Source organism: Hyperoodon ampullatus, assembly GCF_949752795.1.
Source record: "Hyperoodon ampullatus genome assembly, chromosome: 7".
In the NCBI taxonomy this organism is placed as follows: Eukaryota; Metazoa; Chordata; class Mammalia; order Artiodactyla; family Ziphiidae; genus Hyperoodon; species Hyperoodon ampullatus.
In genome coordinates this window covers 14,870,265-14,889,968 of record NC_136920.1, presented here as the reverse complement: position 1 = coordinate 14,889,968, position 19,704 = coordinate 14,870,265, and the positions used below count along the sequence as shown (strand labels likewise).

At 50.4% G+C, this 19,704-nt stretch overlaps 1 protein-coding gene across 1 annotated transcript; it reads right to left on the bottom strand.

Moving 5' to 3' along the window:
- Nucleotides 1-1,807: 1,807 nt before the first annotated feature.
- Nucleotides 1,808-17,962, bottom strand: SLC43A3 (solute carrier family 43 member 3; the record flags this gene model as incomplete). Its single annotated transcript, XM_079709079.1, has 12 exons — nucleotides 1,808-2,252; nucleotides 2,843-2,966; nucleotides 3,606-3,792; nucleotides 7,676-7,795; nucleotides 8,021-8,194; nucleotides 9,248-9,342; nucleotides 10,460-10,599; nucleotides 11,599-11,691; nucleotides 11,917-11,993; nucleotides 14,405-14,451; nucleotides 17,275-17,404; nucleotides 17,779-17,962. The coding sequence occupies 12 exons, from the start codon at nucleotides 17,960-17,962 to the stop codon at nucleotides 2,151-2,153; spliced, it is 1,473 nt and encodes a 490-aa protein (XP_079565205.1). The 3' UTR covers nucleotides 1,808-2,150.
- Nucleotides 17,963-19,704: the final 1,742 nt, after the last annotated feature.

Below are 19,704 nucleotides of genomic sequence, written 5' to 3'. Positions count from 1 at the left end.
CCCCCAGTGTAGAAGAACTGGTGTGCTCACAGACCCTAAACCAGAAACCTGGGTCCACAGGGATGAGTTCTGTGTCCCTGGAGGTGGGAGGTGAAGAGGGCAGGGGAGAGGTTGTATCACATTGCTGACCACCTGGATTGCCAGGCTGGACTCTAGGCTTTGTCCTATGCCTGACGCAGCAGCTCAATAAACATTTATTGAATGAATGAATGAATGAATCTGCCTGCCAGCCCCTCCCCCTCAGTCCTCTCCTGGCTAAAAGGGATAAAACAAATAAAACACCTGGTGTGTTCCAGATTCTGCCGTCTCGCCCACCCGGTCCCTCACCTATCCCCCTTTGCTACCTACCTCCTCTCCGGTCATCAGTAAACAAAGGAACAAATGCTCAAGTGCTCTCACCGCGTGCTAGGCAGTAGGAATTACCTTAAATTCTCACAATCGCCCTCAGGGATGCAGGTGAGGACGCTGTGATTGAGAGTGGCTAAGGGACTTGCCTGGCTGCTGAAAGGCAGAACTGAAACTCACACCAGACTTTCTGATGCCATCTAGTGCTTCTAGTTTGTGGGGGGGTCGGGGGGGAGCGTTGCAATAGGGGTAGGGGTGGGGTAGACAGAAAGAGAAGGCAAAGGAAGGGACTGCTGGGGGTCCTCAAGCCCAGGGCCCAGGACCAGGTGGCCAGATCGCAGTCTGAGGGCTCCTGCCCCACCTCTGGGTCCAGCTGCCATACCAGGATTCCTCCACTCGACCCCTGCATCCACTCCGCAAGGCTGCACGCAGGCACGCATGCACGCACATCACGACAGCCCCAAAGCCTGCAGAGGTGGAGCAGCTATTGCCTTAGGCAGAAAGGCTTTATTTTTTATTTTTTTTCCATTATAATAGCCATCTTGATTTGTAAAAATCCAGATATAAAATGTATTCTTTCAGTCTTTCTGAGTTTTCCTTTTTACAAAAACAAAAAGGCACATAAAAACCTTCCCCGATGTTGTTCCCACAGACGGATGTTTCTCGGGCAGCCCTCCCCCCAAGGCTTGCTTGCTTGTTTTTTTTAATTTATATTTATTTATATTTTTACTTATTTATTTATTTACTTACTTACTTACTTACTTATTTTGCGGTACGCGGGCCTCTCACTGTTGTGGCCTCTCCCGTTGTGGAGCGGAGCACAGGCTCCGGACGCGCAGGCTCAGCGGCCATGGCTCACGGGCCCAGCCGCTCCGCAGCATGTGGGATCTTCCCGCACCGGGGCACGAACCCGTGTCCCCTGCATCGGCAGGTGGACTCTTAACCACTGCGCCACCAGGGAAGCCCCAGGCTTTATTTTTTAAATAAAATTATTTAATATATAATTCAATATATTATAAAACTATTCCCCAGAGGACGTCTTTATATAATACCCAAAGTAAATAATCATCTCCCTCTTGAAGAGGAAAACATCCCCAAAAGGCTTCATCAGAAATCCTCTGGTCAAGCAGCCTAGCTGGTTCCCAAGGCCCTTCAGGTGGCCTCTTTGTCACTGTTCTTAAAACCTTCTAGAACGTGAATTCCAGAAAGAACCTCCAACTCCAAGACCCTCTCCTTCTATAGGTGGGAAAACTGATGCTCCGCAGGGAGAAGGGTCTGCTCAAGGTCACTCGGCATCAGCAGCAGAGCTGGGGCTCAGCCCAGGGTCCCCCACCCGACCCGGTCTGCCCCTTTCTCCCCAGGCTCATTCCCTAACAAGGCTGGGGCTCTGACAGAGAGCTGGGAGCCACTTCTGAATGCCAGGTGGCAATGAAGCCATGACAACCTCACTCTTCACCTGGAAACGTACCCAGCAGCACAGGGCCCAGGCACACATGGGCTTCAGAGACAAAGAGGCCTGGAGAAGCAGGGGACACACCCTCCCATCACATCACCCCACCTCGGGCCAAGCATCTGCCAGGGCCATGCGCTTCCTACCCTGAAACTAAGAACTTGCACGTGACTTTGCTTCTTGTCTTGCCGATAAGAAGGCTTGGTGGACAGTTAAATATGTCTTTTTGTTTTAAGAAAAAATAATGGCTACTTAATACAAGTAGCCCGGGTGGGCAAAGTCTTTCTGGACACGGGGTGCTCAAAGGTGAAGGAAGATGACACGTCCTCGGGGCTGAAAAGGGAGGGCTTCTGAACTAGGCGACCCCAGGGGGGCTTTCTTTCTGCCAGCACTCCCGGTACACCAGGAAAGGGTGGACAAACGTCAGAAGAGTGACGAGCACCAGCGTCACATTCACCTGGAGGGAGAGGAAGCAGTGAGGCGAAGTCCACCACTAGTGGAGGGTCCAGAATTCTGCCGGGTTTATCCTCTACCTTCCACTCAGACCCCATGGTGCCCTCTGGGATGGACTCTTGGTTATTTTCCATTCTGCCCCATGGAGCAGATTATATGATGCCTTTTTTTTTTTGGCCGCGCCCCGTGGCATGTGGGATCTTAGTTCCCTGACCAGGGATTGAACCCTCGGCCCCTGGAGTGGAAGCACAGTCTTAACCCTTGGACCGCAGGGAAGTCCCAGTGCCCATTACACAGATGAAAAAACAGAGGCCTAGAGAGTATTCAGTGACCTGGGAAGCTGTGTCACGTTAACCCTTTGGCTTCAGAGACCCCACCCCCACCCCCAGCACAAGGCAGGGTACTCCCACCGACCCCAGTTTGAGAAGCAAGACCAAGGATGTACCCATGCGAAGAAATGTTCCTGCAGGGACCACACCCAGGCCACCCCAGCCAGGTTGGGGGTGCCCCCTGCTGGGGACCAGCACAGTTGTCCCAATCTGGACATCCTTGCTGGTCTAAGAGCAGGGTCCCCCAACCCGCCACAGTACTCACGTAGAACGGGTCGTTCTGGAGGGGGCCTTTGATGAGGGTGAAGATGGGGAACTGGAGCAGAGACACGACAGCCGACAAGGCCATCACTAGCCCAAAAAGCTTCCCAAAGTGCTCTGAAGGGAACCTGGGCAGAGAGACAAATGAGGTTCCAGTGAGCTCTGGGGACCCTCCCTCCATGTAGGGGCCTGGCTGTGGTGGGCCTTGGTCAGGCCCCTGCTCCCCTAGCCTAAGCCTGCCTTCACCCACCCACACCCACACAGCTCCCCTCCTTCACCTTTGCTTAGTTAGGCTTTCAAACGACAGAGCAAAGAGATGGCGCCATGCTCGATCCTGGGGAAACAGCAGGGACCCAGACACAGGCTGTGCCCCGGGAGGTCTCAAGGAAAAGAGACATGAATAATTCCGCTCTATGCTAGATGATGCACGCCCTATCAGAGGAAGCAAGAATAGAGAGGCACAAGGAAAGAAAGACGCTTTCTTTCTGCTCTTCCCTGGGAGAGCTGGAACAGAAGTGGGCTTTGGAGGGTGAATAGGAGTTCACAGGGTAGACAACCGAGGCAGAGGGGAGCAGACATGAAGAGCTTTCATGTACATGAAGGCTCTAACCCTCCCACCAGCCTCCACCTCCTCTGTACCTGCTCCCAGATGCTGTGTGCCTCCTCGGGCCACCTCTGGTCCTCACCTCCTGATTTCTTTGCCCCCAGCACACCTCCCTTTGCCCCAAGGGTGCCCCTGTCATGTGACACACACCAAGCCCACTTACGCGAGGGTGAGGAAGGCAGCATTGCCCCCGTAGAGGAAGGAGCGGTTGATCACTTGCAGGATGAAGGTGGCGTACTGCAAGGGGAGGACAGGGATGGAGGCGCAGAGGGCAAAGCCCAGGCACAGCAGAGACGTCAGGACCAGCGAAGGCACTGTTGAGCCCAGGGCCGCCGCCGAGGCCGAGGAACCTGGGCCAAAGGGAAGAGCAGAGGCTGCGTGGATGCCCGCAGGGGGGGTCATCCTGAACCCTCTATTCCACACATGCCCCATCTCCAGTCCATCAACAAATGTTGATAATTCACTTCCTAAATATCATTCAAATGTATCCACTCGTTTCCAACCCTGGCGACTCATCCTAATTACAGGCCAGCATCACTAACTCATAGATTATCACAATGACCTCCTGACAGGGAGGGCCCTCAACCCACAGTCAGATACTCTGGGTAGCACCATGGGTAACAGCAAAAGACTGGAAACCAACCAAATCAGCAGCAGTAGGGGAATGCAGCGCCAACTATGCTGCAGTCACATAACAGAACTAGGCAGGGGTTAAAGGCAGAAGGAGGGAGCCTGGCTGTGGGGCACACCCAGGACAGAGATTTACATAAAGAAAGCTGCAGGGGGCTTCCCTGGTGGCGCAGTGGTTGAGAGTCTGCCTGCCGATGCAGGGGACACAGGTTCGAGCCCTGGTCCGAGAAGATCCCACATGCCACAGGGCGGCTGGGCCCGTGAGCCATGGCCGCTGGGCCTACGCGTCCAGAGCCTGTGCTGCGCAACGGGAGAGGCCACAACAGTGAGAGGCCCGCGTACCGCAAAAAAAAAAAAAAAAAAAAAAAAAGAAAGCTGTAGGACAGGGTGTGCGATTCGCTGCCTTTTATCTAAGAAAGAAAAACTATACATACATACAGAGTCTGTCTTTAAGGAAAAGCAAAAACAATTACCTAACGAGGGAAGGAATGGAGGACAGGGAACAGAGAAGGAAACTAAACTTCTTTGACTATATATTGTTTCATAGTTTTGGCTTAGGAATGTCAGTGTTTGATATGCAAATGTATCTAAAATAATAGGAAGAAAACAAGCAAAGCAATTCCAAAAAAAATCCAACAAGATGAAACCAATGAACATAACTTTATATCAAGTTGGTGACTCTTAAAATACTGTAATTTGACTGACAGCTCTTATGGGATGTATCCTCAGGATGAGAATGGAAGGAAGGAAAGAAAGGAGGGAGGCCGGGAGAAACAGCGCGCAGCAATCATACTATTAGTAATAGTATTGATGATGCTAAACCAGTAATTATGCATAAAATATATTTTTAAAATACTATATATATATATATAGTATGTGTATATAGTATACAGTGTATGTATATATAGTATATATATTAATATAGTATATATTATAGTATTTTAGGAACCATGATTTTCAGACAAAAGGAGATACAAATGTAAAAATCAAAGAAGTAAAATTTGAATTAAAATATCAGTACTGGATACTCATGATGTATTTTTTCATCCAAAAAATTACGTAAATCTTACCTCAGAGGCCTAAAAGCAATGACAATCCAGGAGAATTAGAAACCTTAGCATCCCAAGTTGCAGTCTGTAAATACCATTTCTCATTTAAAGGGACCCAGGGCTATTTGGAGAAATGGCTGGTTTCAGGTCTGGGCCAGGAAACATACCCAATGAAATGGACCTGAATATCTCCTTGTGCCAGAAGGGAAAGACACTCTCTAAAACTAATGGGACTATTTTGTTAAGGACACAGATACTGGATTGGTAAAGTTGCCAACAGTCAAAGATGAGATAATTTGAGCATCAAGAAGAATTGTGACAGAAATGGATTGAAACATGTCAAATATATTTAAAATGAGATTTTAAAAGAGAAACTATGGGGCTTCCCTGGTGGCGCAGTGGTTGAGAGTCCACCTGCCAGTGCAGGGGACACGGGTTTGTGCCCCAGTCCGGGAGGATCCCGTGTGCCGCAGAGTGGCTGGGCCCGTGGGTCACGGCCGCTGAGCCCGTGCGTCCGGAGCCTGTGCTCCGCAACGGGAGAGGCCACAACAGTGAGAGGCCCGCGTACCGCAAAAAAAAAAAAAGAAAAACTATGAGTGGTTACCCCTGGAGGTTTCTAAGGCACCAACTCATTTTTCTAAAACTAGTTAATAGAGGAAAAACCATGCATTTATTTCAGGGTAACGAAATAGTTAATAAAGGAAAGTTTTTCTTTCTAGAGGAATTCTAGCTATTAAAAGCAGAAGGAAAGATAGAAATAGAAAATCTCCTTTTTGCAACCCTAATAAAATAATGGGTCTGGGCACTGATCATCAATAGCTGTTAAAATCATTAGGCCTGCAGCTGATGGGAAGCTTTTATAATGGGCAGATCAGACTGACAATGTCTGAACCCAGTGATCAGTCTTAACATCATAAGAACAAAACTACGGGTACCAAGGGCCTGATGACGAGAGCTTGTAGGCTAGTAGCCCACGGCTCCAGCTCCGAATTATTCTTGCCAAAAAATATTAAATATTAATATTAATAAAAATATTAATCTGCCTGTTTACAGGAAAGACCCAATCAAAGAAACATTTTTAAATGACATGAAAAGGATGCCAAATCCAAAATGTGGGAAATTTGACAGGACAAACAACCTAGTTCCTTCGATAAATGAACAACAAAGGGAAAAAAGGGGGTGGGGGACACAGAGACTTAAAAACATCTAAAAGACACATCAGTACACTGTGTGGCCCCTGTATGGATCCGAATCTGAACAAACCAACTATAAAAAGGCATAGTTAAGACCATTAAGGAAATTTGAACAGGACATTATTAGATGATACTAAGAAATGATTAGGGGCTGTTTTACATAGGATAATGATATTATGGTGATGTTTAATTTAAATAAAAGAGGTCATATTTGCTGGAGCTACAAACTGATGTATTTACAGATGAAATGATCTGATGTCTGAGATTTGTTTTAAAATACTCCAGCAGGGGTAGGAGAAGCAGCTCAGGGAAGTGAGGAGTGGGAGAGATGAAACTATAGGGGTAAAGGGAATTCCCTGGTGGTCCAGTGGTTAGGATTCTGTGCTTTCACTGCGTACGCCCAAGTTCAATCCCTGGTCAGGGATCTAAGATCCCGCAAGCCGTGAGGTGCAAGGCCAAAAAAAAAAAAAAAAGAGAGAGACCTCAGCATGGCTGCTCCTCCATTCATGTCCAAGGATCACGTCCAAGCTCCTTGGTAAGATCCCGCAAGCCGTGAGGTGCAAGGCCAAAAAAAAAAAAAAGAGGGAGAGACCTCAGCATGGCTGCTCCTCCATTCATGTCCAAGGATCACGTCCAAGCTCCTGGGCATAACACTGCCAGCCCTTCTTACCTCCGTCTTTCCAGCCCCCTCCCTACCACCTCTCTGTGCCCTGGCCAGCCCAAATCACTTTCTGGGATTCCTCAGATTCCTTAATGTTTCACTCTCCCCTTCACCACCTTGACTCCTCTGTACTCCTGGGCCACTCTCCCAAGGCCCTCCTCTTCATCTTGTCACTTCTTTACTCTTCCTTTAGGTCTTGGCTTAGATGCCACTTCCTCCAGGAAGACCTCCTTCCCTGACACCCATCCCATCCCCACCCAGAACAGGTTATGTGCCCTTCTTTCTGTTTCATAGCTCCCTGCAGGTTTACTTCACGGACTGTAAAGCTTGATTCCTGGCATTTCTCCACTCTCTAGATTGAGAACAGCTTCTTGAGAACAAGGACGTATCTGTCTTGTCCGTTACTGAATCTAGAACTGTGATTGGCGTATAATTGGCACTCAGTGACTAGTGGTTGGATGATGGATGGATGGGTGATGAATGGACAGATGAGGGATGGATGGATGGATGGACGGATGGATGGATGGATGGATGGATGAGTGAGGGATGGATGGATGGATGGATGGATGGATGAGTGAGGGATGGATGGATGGACAGATGCAAGTAGAAAAGGATTTAGAAGAAAAGAGAAGATGGGCGTGGAGGAAAATAAAGATCTCTCCCCTCCTGGCTCCCTGATCCTCTGGAACCCAGGTCTCACCTGTCTTTCTTGCTTCCTCCTGGTACTTGTATTTAAGCCGATCCATGAGCAGGCCATTCCAGGGGGCACACAGCACTCCAAAGAACTGTGTGATGGCAAAGGCATTTGTGTAGGTGCTGACTGCAGAGGGCAGAGAGGGGTTGGGCGGTAAGAACGCTCCAGGAGTGCCTTACAGGAGAGGACCCTCCCACCCGGCCCTTGCCCTGCCTGACCCTCCTCGCCACACCCCTGCTCAGACCTTTCTCTGGAGCACAGAGCCCTGCCGAGCTTAGCACCCCGCCGCTCGAGGTTCCAAGTCCCCAGCTGTGATGCTCAGATGTGCTGCCTCCCAGCCCCGTCACATACCTAGTACCCTGTCCCCACTGGCCAAGTTGCTCAGCAGAGGGTTGAGGGTGCCGATGAAGAGGTAGTGCCACAACTGTATCACAGACAGCCACACCAGGTGCCAGGCAAAGCGCCGAGAGAAAGCGTAGCTCCGGAAAGAGCGGGGTTCCTGCTGCTGCCCTGGTCTTGGGATCTCTGGTGGGAAGAGGAAGATATGGGCAAGAGTTACAATTAAAGCTGGAGGGCAGGGATGGGCAATAGTGTAGGGGGTCTTGATAGGACAGCCTGAGGTCTGAGCTCACCCGCTCTTCTGGCCTTCCTGGGCACACCGCCACCTCCACGCATCATCCTGTCCCCACCACCTTGAATGAGCCTCCCACGTGCTCTGCCTGTTGAAATCTGATCTATCGCAGCTTGGACTCAATGACGCTTCTTGCACTAACACTTTCCTGATCTTTCTCAGCCAGGATGATGAAAAGAAAGACGAAAGGAGAAAGTTAAAGATGAAGGTTCGTGGCGGACAGCTAGTATTTCAGCTGATCCATACCCCCTTCTTTTCTTTCAGTACCAGGATCCTGAGTCTCCTCTGGAAATCTCCCCCTGCCCTAGTCTTCATGGTCCAGATGGGACTGTGAATTAAGCACTCCATTCCTCACCCAAGGCTGACCAATTTGATCATTCTCCTCCAGAGGCAGACTGGCTGTGATTTTAGACTGGGGTCCCCAGAGGCATCCTGGTTCTGCTCTTCCTGGATGGAGCCTGGCAAGTTCACTTTGCCCTTGCTTTTGTGAACTTCCCAGAATCCTGTTCTCGTTTCTACCTTAACCAGCAGTGGTTTGTGATGTTTATAACCAAAGACCCAAAACAGACAGAGGAGAGAAAGGAGGCAGTGATGGAGATGGGACAATGAGAGAGGGCAGACCCAGCGGACCTGCAGAAATGGGGACAAATCAGGCAGACTTAGGAGTGGGGGGAAGGGAAGGCAAATGTTGGAAGACTGGCTGCAAGGGGAAGGGGTATGATGAGATGAGAAAGAAAAGGGGGACAAAAAGGAGAGATGAGACAAAAATTTTGCCCCTCTCTGGACTGCCTATAAACTGAGGGGGTTGAGAAGATCCTGCAGGTCTTTTCCCTACCTGTCCTTTCCTGGTTCTGAGTCCCTGGGAAAGCTTTGGAGGTGAGCAACCAAGTTGGCTGTGGGGAAAGGCCAGGTTCTGGAGGGGAAATGGGTTAACCAGTAGGGCTCACCTTCCTTTGCTGAAATGAAGTCCTTTGAAAGCTCCAGCTTTTGGGACTCAACCGTTTTCTTATCTTCCTCTCCGGGGCGATCCCCAGAGCACAGGCTGTGGAAACAGAAGCCCCATCAGCCTGACCCAAGAATTGTGAGCTGAGCCTCAGATTCAGGCTGGGGTGGCGGCGGGTGGTGGGGAGGGAATAGTACATTTCGCTATACATTGGAATCACCTTTTCACAACCCCAATGCCCAAGTCACAGCCCAGACCGATGAAATCAGAATGTCTGGGCATGGGAGACAGGCTCCCATATTTTTAAAAGATCTCCAAGTAATCCCAGCAATTCTAATATGCAGCAATGTTTGGGAACCACTGAAGTGCGGGAAGAATAGGACAGGCCTGGGTTCCAACCCCACCTCTGCCTCTTCCTGAGGCTGTACAACATGCCTCAGACCTAACTCTTGTGAGCCTCCTTGTTCTCATTTGGAAAATGGAGATAAGTATGTGTATCTCAGGACTACTGTGAGATGAAATCAGAGCACATGAGGCTGCCAAACAGCAAACAAATGCCCTCTGTCTACTGCTTTGATGAGTGACGGCACAAATGGTTCCATTTCTTCCCCTCCTCTGTTCTCCACCCTTTGCAATACAGCTCTGGCTATTTCCCTGTCCCCTCCATTTGGGCTGGCCTTGTGAGCTGCTCAGCCAAGACAACCCAGCAGAAGTGATGTTGTGACAATTCTAAGCTTAAAACTGAAACAACCTTGTGCATTTTGGCATTTATCTTGGAACCCTGAGACCACCATGTGAAGAAGCCCAAGCTAGCCTGCGGGAGGATAAGAGCCATGTGACCCAGAAATCCCTGCCACTCCATATGGCCAGACAAACCCCATGTGAGTAAGGCCATCCTAGACCAGCCAGCCCCCAGCTAGCCCAGCAGATGATCAGAGGCATGAGAAGCCTTGTCAAGGTCATTCAAGTAGCTCCCTGATCAGTAGAACTAGCCAGCTACCCATAGACTTGTGGAAATAATAAATGCTTCATGTCTTAGGCCATTAAGTTTTGGGGTAGTTTGTTACGCAGCAGTAGCTAACTAATACATCCCTGGTCTAGTCCTCCTCTCCTGGGACAGGTTTCCTCTGCCTTACCATGTCTGTCCCATCCCTGCTTCCTACTCCAGGTGAGATGAGGGGCTCTGGGCACACCATCACCAGCTCATAGTCCTTACCCATAGCTGTAGTTGGGGGGCACCGGGTAGGGGATGTGCCCCCGGGGCATCAGAAGGAAAGTACGCCCAACATGCCAGGCACTGCAGACAGAGATGAAGATGAAGGAGGCCCTGAGACTGATGCCCTGTTCATAAAGGAGCTGCAGAAAAAGGAGAGGAAAGGTCAGTGTAACAGCCACGTTCACAGCAACATTATTCACAACATCCAAACGGTGGGAGCAAATCAAGTATCCATCCGCGGATGAATGGATAAAGGAAATGTGGCACATACGTACGATGGAACAGTATTCAGTCTTAAAAAGGAAGGAAATTCTGACACCTGCTACAACATTGATAAACCTTGAAGACATTATGCTAAATGGAATAACCCAGTCACAGAAGAACAAATACTATGATTCCACCTACTGTACTACCTACAGTCAAATTCACAGAAACAGACGATACGACGGTGGTTGCCAGGGGCAAGGGGGAGATGGGGGGGTACCCACGATGGGGATTATTGTTTAATGGACACAGAGGTTCAGTTTTACAGGGTGGAGAAGAGTTCTGGAGACGGATGGCGGCGATGGTCGCCAAACAACACGAATGGACTTAATGCCATTGAACTGTACACTTAAAGATGGTTCACATGGAAAACTTTACGTTAGGTGGGGTTTTCTTTGCCGTGCAGCGAGCAGGATCCTAGCTCCCTGACCAGGGATCGAACCCGCATCCCCTGCAGTAGAAGTGCAGTCTTTTTTTTTTTTTTTTTTTTTTTTGGCCGTGTGCAGTCTTAACCACTGGACCACCAGGGAAGTCCCTGGGTGTATTTCATCATACAAAAAGTCGGTGTAAGAATTAGGGGCTGACAGCTGGGTGCTTTGTGACTGCCTGGAGGGGTGGGATGGGGAGGGTGGGAGGGAGGGAGATGCATGAGGGAGGGGATGTGGGAACAGATGTATATGTATGACTGATGCACTTTGTTATAAAGCAGAAACTAAAAAAAAAAAAAAAAAAAAAAAAAAGAATCAGGGGCTGAAACCTGTTTCTAAGAATGAGTCTTGGCCCAGGCTCTTGCCTTCCACCCTGGAGGCTGATTATGGATGCCTGGTGCTCCCCAGCAGCAGGGGAGATAAACATGGGCTACTGCTATCTTTTACCTTAATGATAAGGAAGACTGTCGAGGAAGAGTCAAATGCTCCATTGTACATGGTGATGATGGTTGAGCGGTGTTTGCCAAATAGGTTCCCGATCTGGAGAACACACGATCAGCCTGAATCACTTATTTATCCGTGAAATCTTTCCTGTGCACCCGGCAAGTGTCAGGCCCTCATACCCAGACCTACCCTCCACCCCAGGAGCTACCACCCTGGCTTGGGCCAACCCCATCAGAGGCAGCCAATGTAGCAAAGTGCTTCTCCCTCCCTCCACCCGCCCCAACCTCCAGCCAGGTGCCTGTGATTAGGGCAGGCTCACACCTGCAGGTTGGTGATCAGAAACAGGATTCCTCCCACGGTGAGCATGGGCATGGCCAGGAAGAGCAGCACAGCTGAGTCTGGAACAATCCAAGACAGAGATGGGGAGGTGTCACAGTGCAACCCAAACATGCAGCCCCGAACTCTGGCCCCGACCTGCTCCCTACAATCCTGGGCTCAGGGTCCCAATTCTAGGCAGCCTCCCAGCATCCTCCAAGGATCTTAGGGTCCTGGTCAAGGCTCCTTCACGTGCCCCTGCGGAGGGACCCTGCAGAGGTCTCCTGAGACACCCTCTTCCTCACCAAAGATGACCCTTGGTCTCTGGCAGGGTGGATGTCTCCAGAGAGAGGCACGACTCAACCCACCGCCCCCTTCCCTCACTAAACCACAAGCAGCCCCTCTATTCATCCTTGACACTGTGGGGGAGAGAAGCCTGGATTCAGTCCCTGAGCCCAGCCTCTAATTCACTGCTTTGAGCTAGATTCTGAATCTGTGACTCAGTCGTTTCATCTGATGAATGGGAATAACAGTCCCTGCTCTTCCCACCTCACCAGGCGCTGTGAGATCTGAGTGTCCTTCTTTTGTTCATTAAACTTTGAGCATTTCCTTTGTGCCAGGCGTTGTGCTTGGCACTGGAAATGCAGGATGAATAAATACTTCTTGCCCTTGGAAAGACTGACATGCAAAAAAATCATTCTAATAAGTCTGGCAAGTGTTGGGTAAGAAGAGCAGAACTAAAAACAACTAAAGTGCCAAGGACTAGAGAGCCCTCCGTAAATTAGTCTTTCCCAAGTCACAACCTTCTTTCTGCCCACCTTCATGATTTGGGCCATAACCCACACCTGTCTTATTTGCTAAAAGAAATTTTTTTTAAAGTTGACTCACTTTTCTCCAAAAGAAATCTATTATTTTTAAAGGAAACTTTATATTGGGAGTTCCCTGGTGGCCTAGTTAGTGGTTAGGATTCTGGGCTTTCACTGCCGTGGCCCAGGTTCAATCCTTGGTCGGGGAACTGAGATCCCACAAGCCACTGTGGCATGACCAAAAAAAGAGAAAACTTTATATCGCTGGTATAAATGAAAAGCAACTTGTGCTGCTTGTTGTGAGTAGGAGGCAACTGTAAAAATAAAAACAGTGAAAACACTGTTATTAAACTGTAACTGAACGCAGTTGCCTTCAGAATGTTCAAAGCCTGATACCTGCTCTTGTCATAGTGTTAAAATCATCCCAGCCCCAAACCAAGACTTCCATGCATGAAATCAGAGGGCTGAATGAGAAATAAAAAGGGAGTAACTCTCCCACCAGGTGATTCAATGTTAATGCAGCACATGCGTGCTTCCTAATAATATTCTCCAAAGTAACTATTATCCTAGTAACTTTTGTTCCATACCTTGAGAAGCACTGTAAACTTGCTCATTTTAGAGCATTCACACTCTTTACCATTCAATTTCTGTCTCTATAAAAGGTACGTCTTCAAATGCACTAAAAGTTGGTTGAGATTCCTTTCACAATAGCATGCTTTTTCCAAAACCAAAAAGCCCTATTTTAGGGGGGAAGGGAATATTGTGACTCCAGTGATTCACAAATGTGAGTCAAACATACCCAGCCATCACCTCCACATTCAGCCACTTGAAAATCATGTTTAGGCTTTTAGGTAAGAAGACAGTTTGATGAGCACAGTGGTTTTTAAATAACTGGCTTGAGGTGCCAGGCTACCTCATGAGATCTGCTCAGACAGAGACCCTCAGTCAGCCTTGCGTTCACTGAACACAAATGAAGTAACAGATTCAGCACAGGTACTAGACACAGGAGAGTTAGGTACCTTTATTTCCTAACCCCAAAACTGAGCCACGTAATCTGACACTGGGGAGGAATACTGGAAAGCATCTCTTGGCCTCTATAACTGAGATGCTAGCAAAGAGCACAGCCAGGGTCCCAGGACCCCTTCCCACTAACTTGCTCTGTGACCTTTGGCTAGTCTTTGCGAAGGCTCTCTCTCTGACCTCAGTTTTCTCCTCTACATAATGGAGGAAGTGGGGAATACACCAGACTGGAATTCCCAGACTTTGGGAATTGTATACACTTATAGACCAGTAAAATCTGAAAAGAAAACTTCTGACTACACTAGAGTTATCAGTTTGTACCCGGCTAAGTCAGGATATTTTCAAAAACTGCCATTCATATTATCATTTCATTAAAAAAAAAAAAAAAAAAAAAAAAGAGAGAGGACATTTAATACATAACAAAAGGAAGGATGTAATCTTTTGAATAAATTCTTCTCTCTGAAGCAATCCCTCCACTGTCCTTATTTTTTGCATGTCTCACTAAACTGTTTTTATAGACCAGCAATAACTCTCTCAAGGACTCTTTCCAGCTGAAAGTCTGTGGATCTCTGAATACCTGTGGGGGTCAGTGCATCCTGCCCATCACCTTCTGCACCTGCCCATCCACCAGCTGCCCCTGAGGTTATGTCCCTCCTGACAGCACTCACCTGCAGAGATGAAGGCTATCGTAAGCGTGGCGCTGGTGTAGAGAAATCTGGAACACAGAACGGCAGATGGAGAATGCGGTCAACAAGAGAGAAAGCTGGAGGGGAAGGGTGCGTGGAGCCGAGGTCCTCCCACCTAGAAGTCCCAACCAGCCAAGCCCTTGAAGAAAGGGGTTAGTGCCTCGTGTACAAATCATAATCTTGAGTTCTAATTCCTCTTGCTGTGTGACCTTGGGCAAGGCACTGCCCTTCTCTGGGCCTCAGCAGCCTCTTCCATGAAGAGATGTTTGTGGATGGACCTAGAGACTGTCATACAGAGTGAAGTAAGTCAGAAAGAGAAAAACAAATATCGCTTATTAACGCATATATGTGGAATCTAGAAAAATGGTACAGATGAACCTGTTTGTAAGGCAGAAATAGAGACACAGACGTAGAGAACAAACGTATGGACACCAAGCTGGGGAGGGGGGGTGGGATGAACTGGGAGATTGGGATTGACATATATACACTAATATGTACAAAACAGATACCTAATGAGAACCTACTGTATAGCACAGGGAACTCCACTTCGCTGTATAGTAGAAACTAACACAACATTATAAAACAACTATACCCCAATTTTAAAAAATTAAAAAAAAAAACAGAATCTAACCATTTAAAAAAAAGAAAAAGAGATGATTGGACTGACTGATCTAGGCCCTAAGCTTAAAGTTCTAGGATGTTATTGTTTAAGGACCACGATCCCAAGGTTACGGGACTCTCTTAGAAGCATGGGGTAATAAAAGCAGTGCTTAAGTGTGATATTCTGATTTATAATAAGAAATACATATTTGGTCCAGGTCCCCAGTCCCTGACACAGGGCTCCTAAGACCCTTGTAAATTCCTACATGATAAGAGCCCTAGGAACATCTTTTTTTTTTTTTGCGGTACGTGGGCCTCTCACTGTTGTGGCCTCTCCCGTTGCGGAGCACAGGCTCCGGATGCGCAGGCTCAGCGGCCATGGCTCACGGGCCCAGCCGCTCTGCGGCACGTGGGATCCTCCTGGACCGGGGCACGAACCTGTGTCCCCTGCATCGGCAGGCGGACTCTCAACCACTGCGCCACCAGGGAAGCCCTAGGAGCATCTTTTATTCTAATGAGGTGACCCTGGATGGGTCCTGGATGGGGGCTGCTCACCAGAAAGACTAACCATAATTAGATGCTTGGAATTTTCAGCCCTGCCCCCAACTTCTCCAGAGAGGGGACAGGGGCTGGAAATGGAGTTAATAATTCATCATGCCTACATGAGGAAGCCTCCATAAAATCCTAAGAGTATGGAGTTTGGGGAGCTCCCAGGTTGGTGAACACAGCCATGGACCAGGAGGGTGCTGCACCCTAACTCCACAGGGACAGGAGAGATCCTGGGCTCGGGACCCTCCCTGACCTCGCCCTATGTGTCTCTTCATCTGGCTGTTCATCTGTATCCTTTATCATATCCTTTAATAAACTAGTATATGTGTTTCCCTGAGTTCAGTGAGCCCTTCAGCAAATAACTGAATCCAAGGGGGAGGAGGTCACAGGAATCCCAGGTTTGCAGCCGAGTCAGACAGAAGCTGTGGGTAAACTGGGGACCTACCACTTGCAGTTGGCATCTGAGGTGGAGGGCAGTCTGCTGGGACTGAGCCCTTAACCTGTGGGATCTGATGCTGTATCTCCAGGTAAACAGTGTCAGAACTGAGTTAAATGATAGGACACCCAGCTGGTGCCACAGAATTGCCGGGTGTGGGAAAGGCTCCCACACATTTGGTGACCAGAAGTGCAGAGTTCTGTGTAAAAGTAAAGGAGAAACACAGGTGGGAAGCCTGGGTTTTTCTTAACACACTAAAGGCTGGAGAAGAGGGAGTGGGCAAAGAAGGACGGGAACGAGGAGGAGACAGGTGACCAAGTTCCAAGAGCGACTGACAGAGTCATCGTGCACCCAAAGGCTTAGAGAGCCAAGGACTTGCTTTCCTGCCAGGCTGTTTCCTGGTCCAGCCACCCTCCGGTCCCTCTGACAACTAGCCTCTCACGTGCCTCCCGGGAGGCGCCGGCTCTGGGTCCTATCAGCTCCCCCACAGGCCACTGCTATGCGAACCTGGCCAGCTGCAGTGGCACCCTGTGGAGCCAGCAAGTCCCCTACCCTCCGGGACTCATCTGCATGGGATGGACCCCCACGGCCTCCCCTCCCGTCAGAGGGAAACTGAAATCCCACCTGCATGGGATGGACCCCCACGGCCTCCCCTCCCGTCAGAGGGAAACTGAAATCCCACCACCGGAGACACTCAGGACGCCTTACTACCTAAGCTTCTGGGGAGTGACGGTGGTGGAGAGGAGGAGGATGATGAGTCACTCGGGTATCATGAGGACAAAGTTCCCTGGCATGAAGGCGAGGGTAGTAATTCTATTTTTATTTTTATTTCTTTATTGGCCACACCGCCCGGCATGTGGGATCTCAGTTCGCCAACAGGGATCAAACTGGCACCCCCTGCACTGGAAGCGCGGAGTCTTAACCGCTGGACCACCACCAGGGAAGACCCGGGAGTGACAGTTCTCGGCTTTGCTCATTTCATAACCCTGCCCCAGGCCGGCCCTCACAGGAAGTAGGCCTGGGATCCTGTGCTATTCAGCACATCCTATAGCAGGCAGTTTCACAGGCAACAGAGGAAGGAGGTGAAGAAAGGGAAGCAGGGGTGTGGGGAATAGGGAAGGTCGAGACAGAGTCCACACCCTGGGCAGTTTCTAGCAGGGCTGCTGGGGCAGGGATACCCAGTTGCCTGGCCTGGGTCTCCCTCCAAACAAAACTGCTGCCGGAATTCCTCTTGCCCCACCCCTGTTCAGATCCCCTTGGGACTTACATGGCTATGAGGCGGGCCACGGTGGTCTTGAAACGGTCAAAGATGTAGCCAGTGGGGAACGTCATGAAGTTATTCATGAAGGACGCCAGGGTGAAGATGAGTGAGAAGCGCTCATCCTGGGCTTTGCAGTCTGGAGGAGAGAAAGGCAGATCTCAAGAGCCCAGCGTGGATGGGCCAACCTCCCATCCATCCCAGCCTTCCTGCCAGGCCGGCACCCAGCCTGGCTCCCGTCCAGGGCAGCCTCTTCCATCTCGGACAGCTTGCCTGGTAGAATAAGTTCTCCCTTAGATAAGTGGAGACGTGACTGCCCCTAATTACCTCTTGGGAGCCGGTACTCCCCTCCCCAGGGACCTCCGAGACCAAGGTTGAGGGCAGGGGCAGCTGACACTCCCTTCCTCTCACCAGAGACATGCTGGCAGAGGAGGCAGGGGGTGGAGTCCTTCCGACCCCTTCCCACCACCTGGGAACCAGACTCAGCTTCCTAGAGAAGCCCTCCTCCCTTACCATCCAGCCCCGTGGCATTGCCCATCAGCCTGGCATTCGGTTCACACAGCTCCTCAAAGTAATGTTCTGTTTTGAAGACAAACACCAGGGATGCCCAACCGAAGAGGACGCCCGCAAAGCTGAGGCATTCCAGCAGCCCCGTCAGCAGGGTGGCTACACGAAGAGGCAGGCTCGGGCCCTGCATGGTCCGAGGTGGAGCTGATCCTCAGATCCCACTGGTGGCCTCCTGGGCTGACCACAGGAGCTGCAAAGCCCGGCTTTTGAGCACTTGGAAAATTCCTTTGGCAGGCGCTTCTGTTCAGGTGGCTCTCTGGTGCTGGCTGTTTCAGGCCTGGCTAAAACCATCAGTGGGCGATTCCCTGGATCCTGTAAAATAAGGCAGAGGCTGCTTGGTACACAGGGCTGTGGGAAAGGTAGAGGTGGACAAAGGTTCTTTGTGGGATAGACAAAGAAGCCAGGTGTTAGAAACAGCTACACATGCCTCTCCATCCCACAACTGGCAACAGGTGGGGAAGCTGGAACGAGCCCCAGTTCTGGAGACGGTCCACTAAAATAACAGCAGCAATTGTAAGCCAGGAACAGGGGGTAAGGGACTTCACACAGGTCCTCACAAAGCCTCACAATAACTTGGCAAAGTGGGTGTTTTCTTATCTTCAGTTCACTGACAAAAGCTCAGAGGACTTTGTCAACTTCCCAAGGTCACACGGTCTGGTTAGTCACGTCGCAGGCCAGTCTAAGGGCAAAAACATACCCACCTCCACACGATCCTCCGTGACCCTCGGCTAGGGCTCCCAATAACCCCCTTCCCAACGCCCCTCCTCACATCACCATCTGCCAGGAAAGCACCCAGAAGCCGCTCCCCACCCCCACCCGCTCCCCCGCCAGCACGTGGTCAGCGGCCCTCCCAGCAGGGGTGCCCCGAGGTCTGCCCAGCCACAGAGCCCCTGGCCTCGTCCCCGCGGCCCCGCCGCCCGCACCGCCGGCCCCGGCCCGGGCCCCGGCCCCGAGCCGCGTCCTACCCGCTGGCCTCCGAGCGGAGCTCTCGGCGTTCGCCGCGGTGCACCTTGCCAGGTTTAGATTCGCGCCTCCACTCGCCCCTCCCAGTTCCTCCACGCCCCCAGAGATCCCGGAAGGGCCGGGATGGGCGGGGCCAGAGAGGTCCACCGCGACCCGCTCTCCATCACTTCCTTCTTCTCTAGCTTTCACAATCCCTTGCTCTTTTTGACCACGCCCTGAGACCTTCCCTCCTTTCACTCTAACTCCCACAGCATCTGTTTCCTTCTCTTGATCCTCTTGCAGCCTCTCAGCTCCTTTGCCCCTCCTCCCTCCCCTGACCGAGATAGTTTTAGTTCTGTTGCGCACGGACAGGCAGCCCCACGGAAATGATCACACAGTCGCAGCACACACAGACGGCTCACCCCCCCCACACACACACACACCCCTCTCTTCCTTTTGCTCTACCAGCACCACGCGGGTGGGCACAGAATACGTTTCTCCCCATTTGCCCAGGAGCTCAGTCCTTTCTCCTGATCTCATGCTCCTAGCGCTGCCAGCAAATCCCAACACGGAGTCAGAGAACCAAGAGCCCGGAACTAGACAGTGCAGACAGGGAAAAAAAAAAAAAAATGGTGCCTGGCCTTTCAATGACTGTGTTGCCTGCCATTCCACTACCTGTGGCCGACCAGACGGTGCACCCTGAGGGGAATTCAGGATGGAGAAAACGGGATTCTGGCCCTAGATAGTTAAGATCCTTTTTTTTTTTTTTTAATTTTTGGCTGCGTTGGGTCTTCGTTGCTACGCCGGGGCTTTTCTCTAGTTGCAGCGAGCAGGGGCTACTCTTCGTTGTGATGCGCGGGCTTCTCATTGCGGTGGCTTCTCTTGTGGCGGAGCACAGGCTCTAGGCGCACAGGCTTCAGTAGTTGTGGC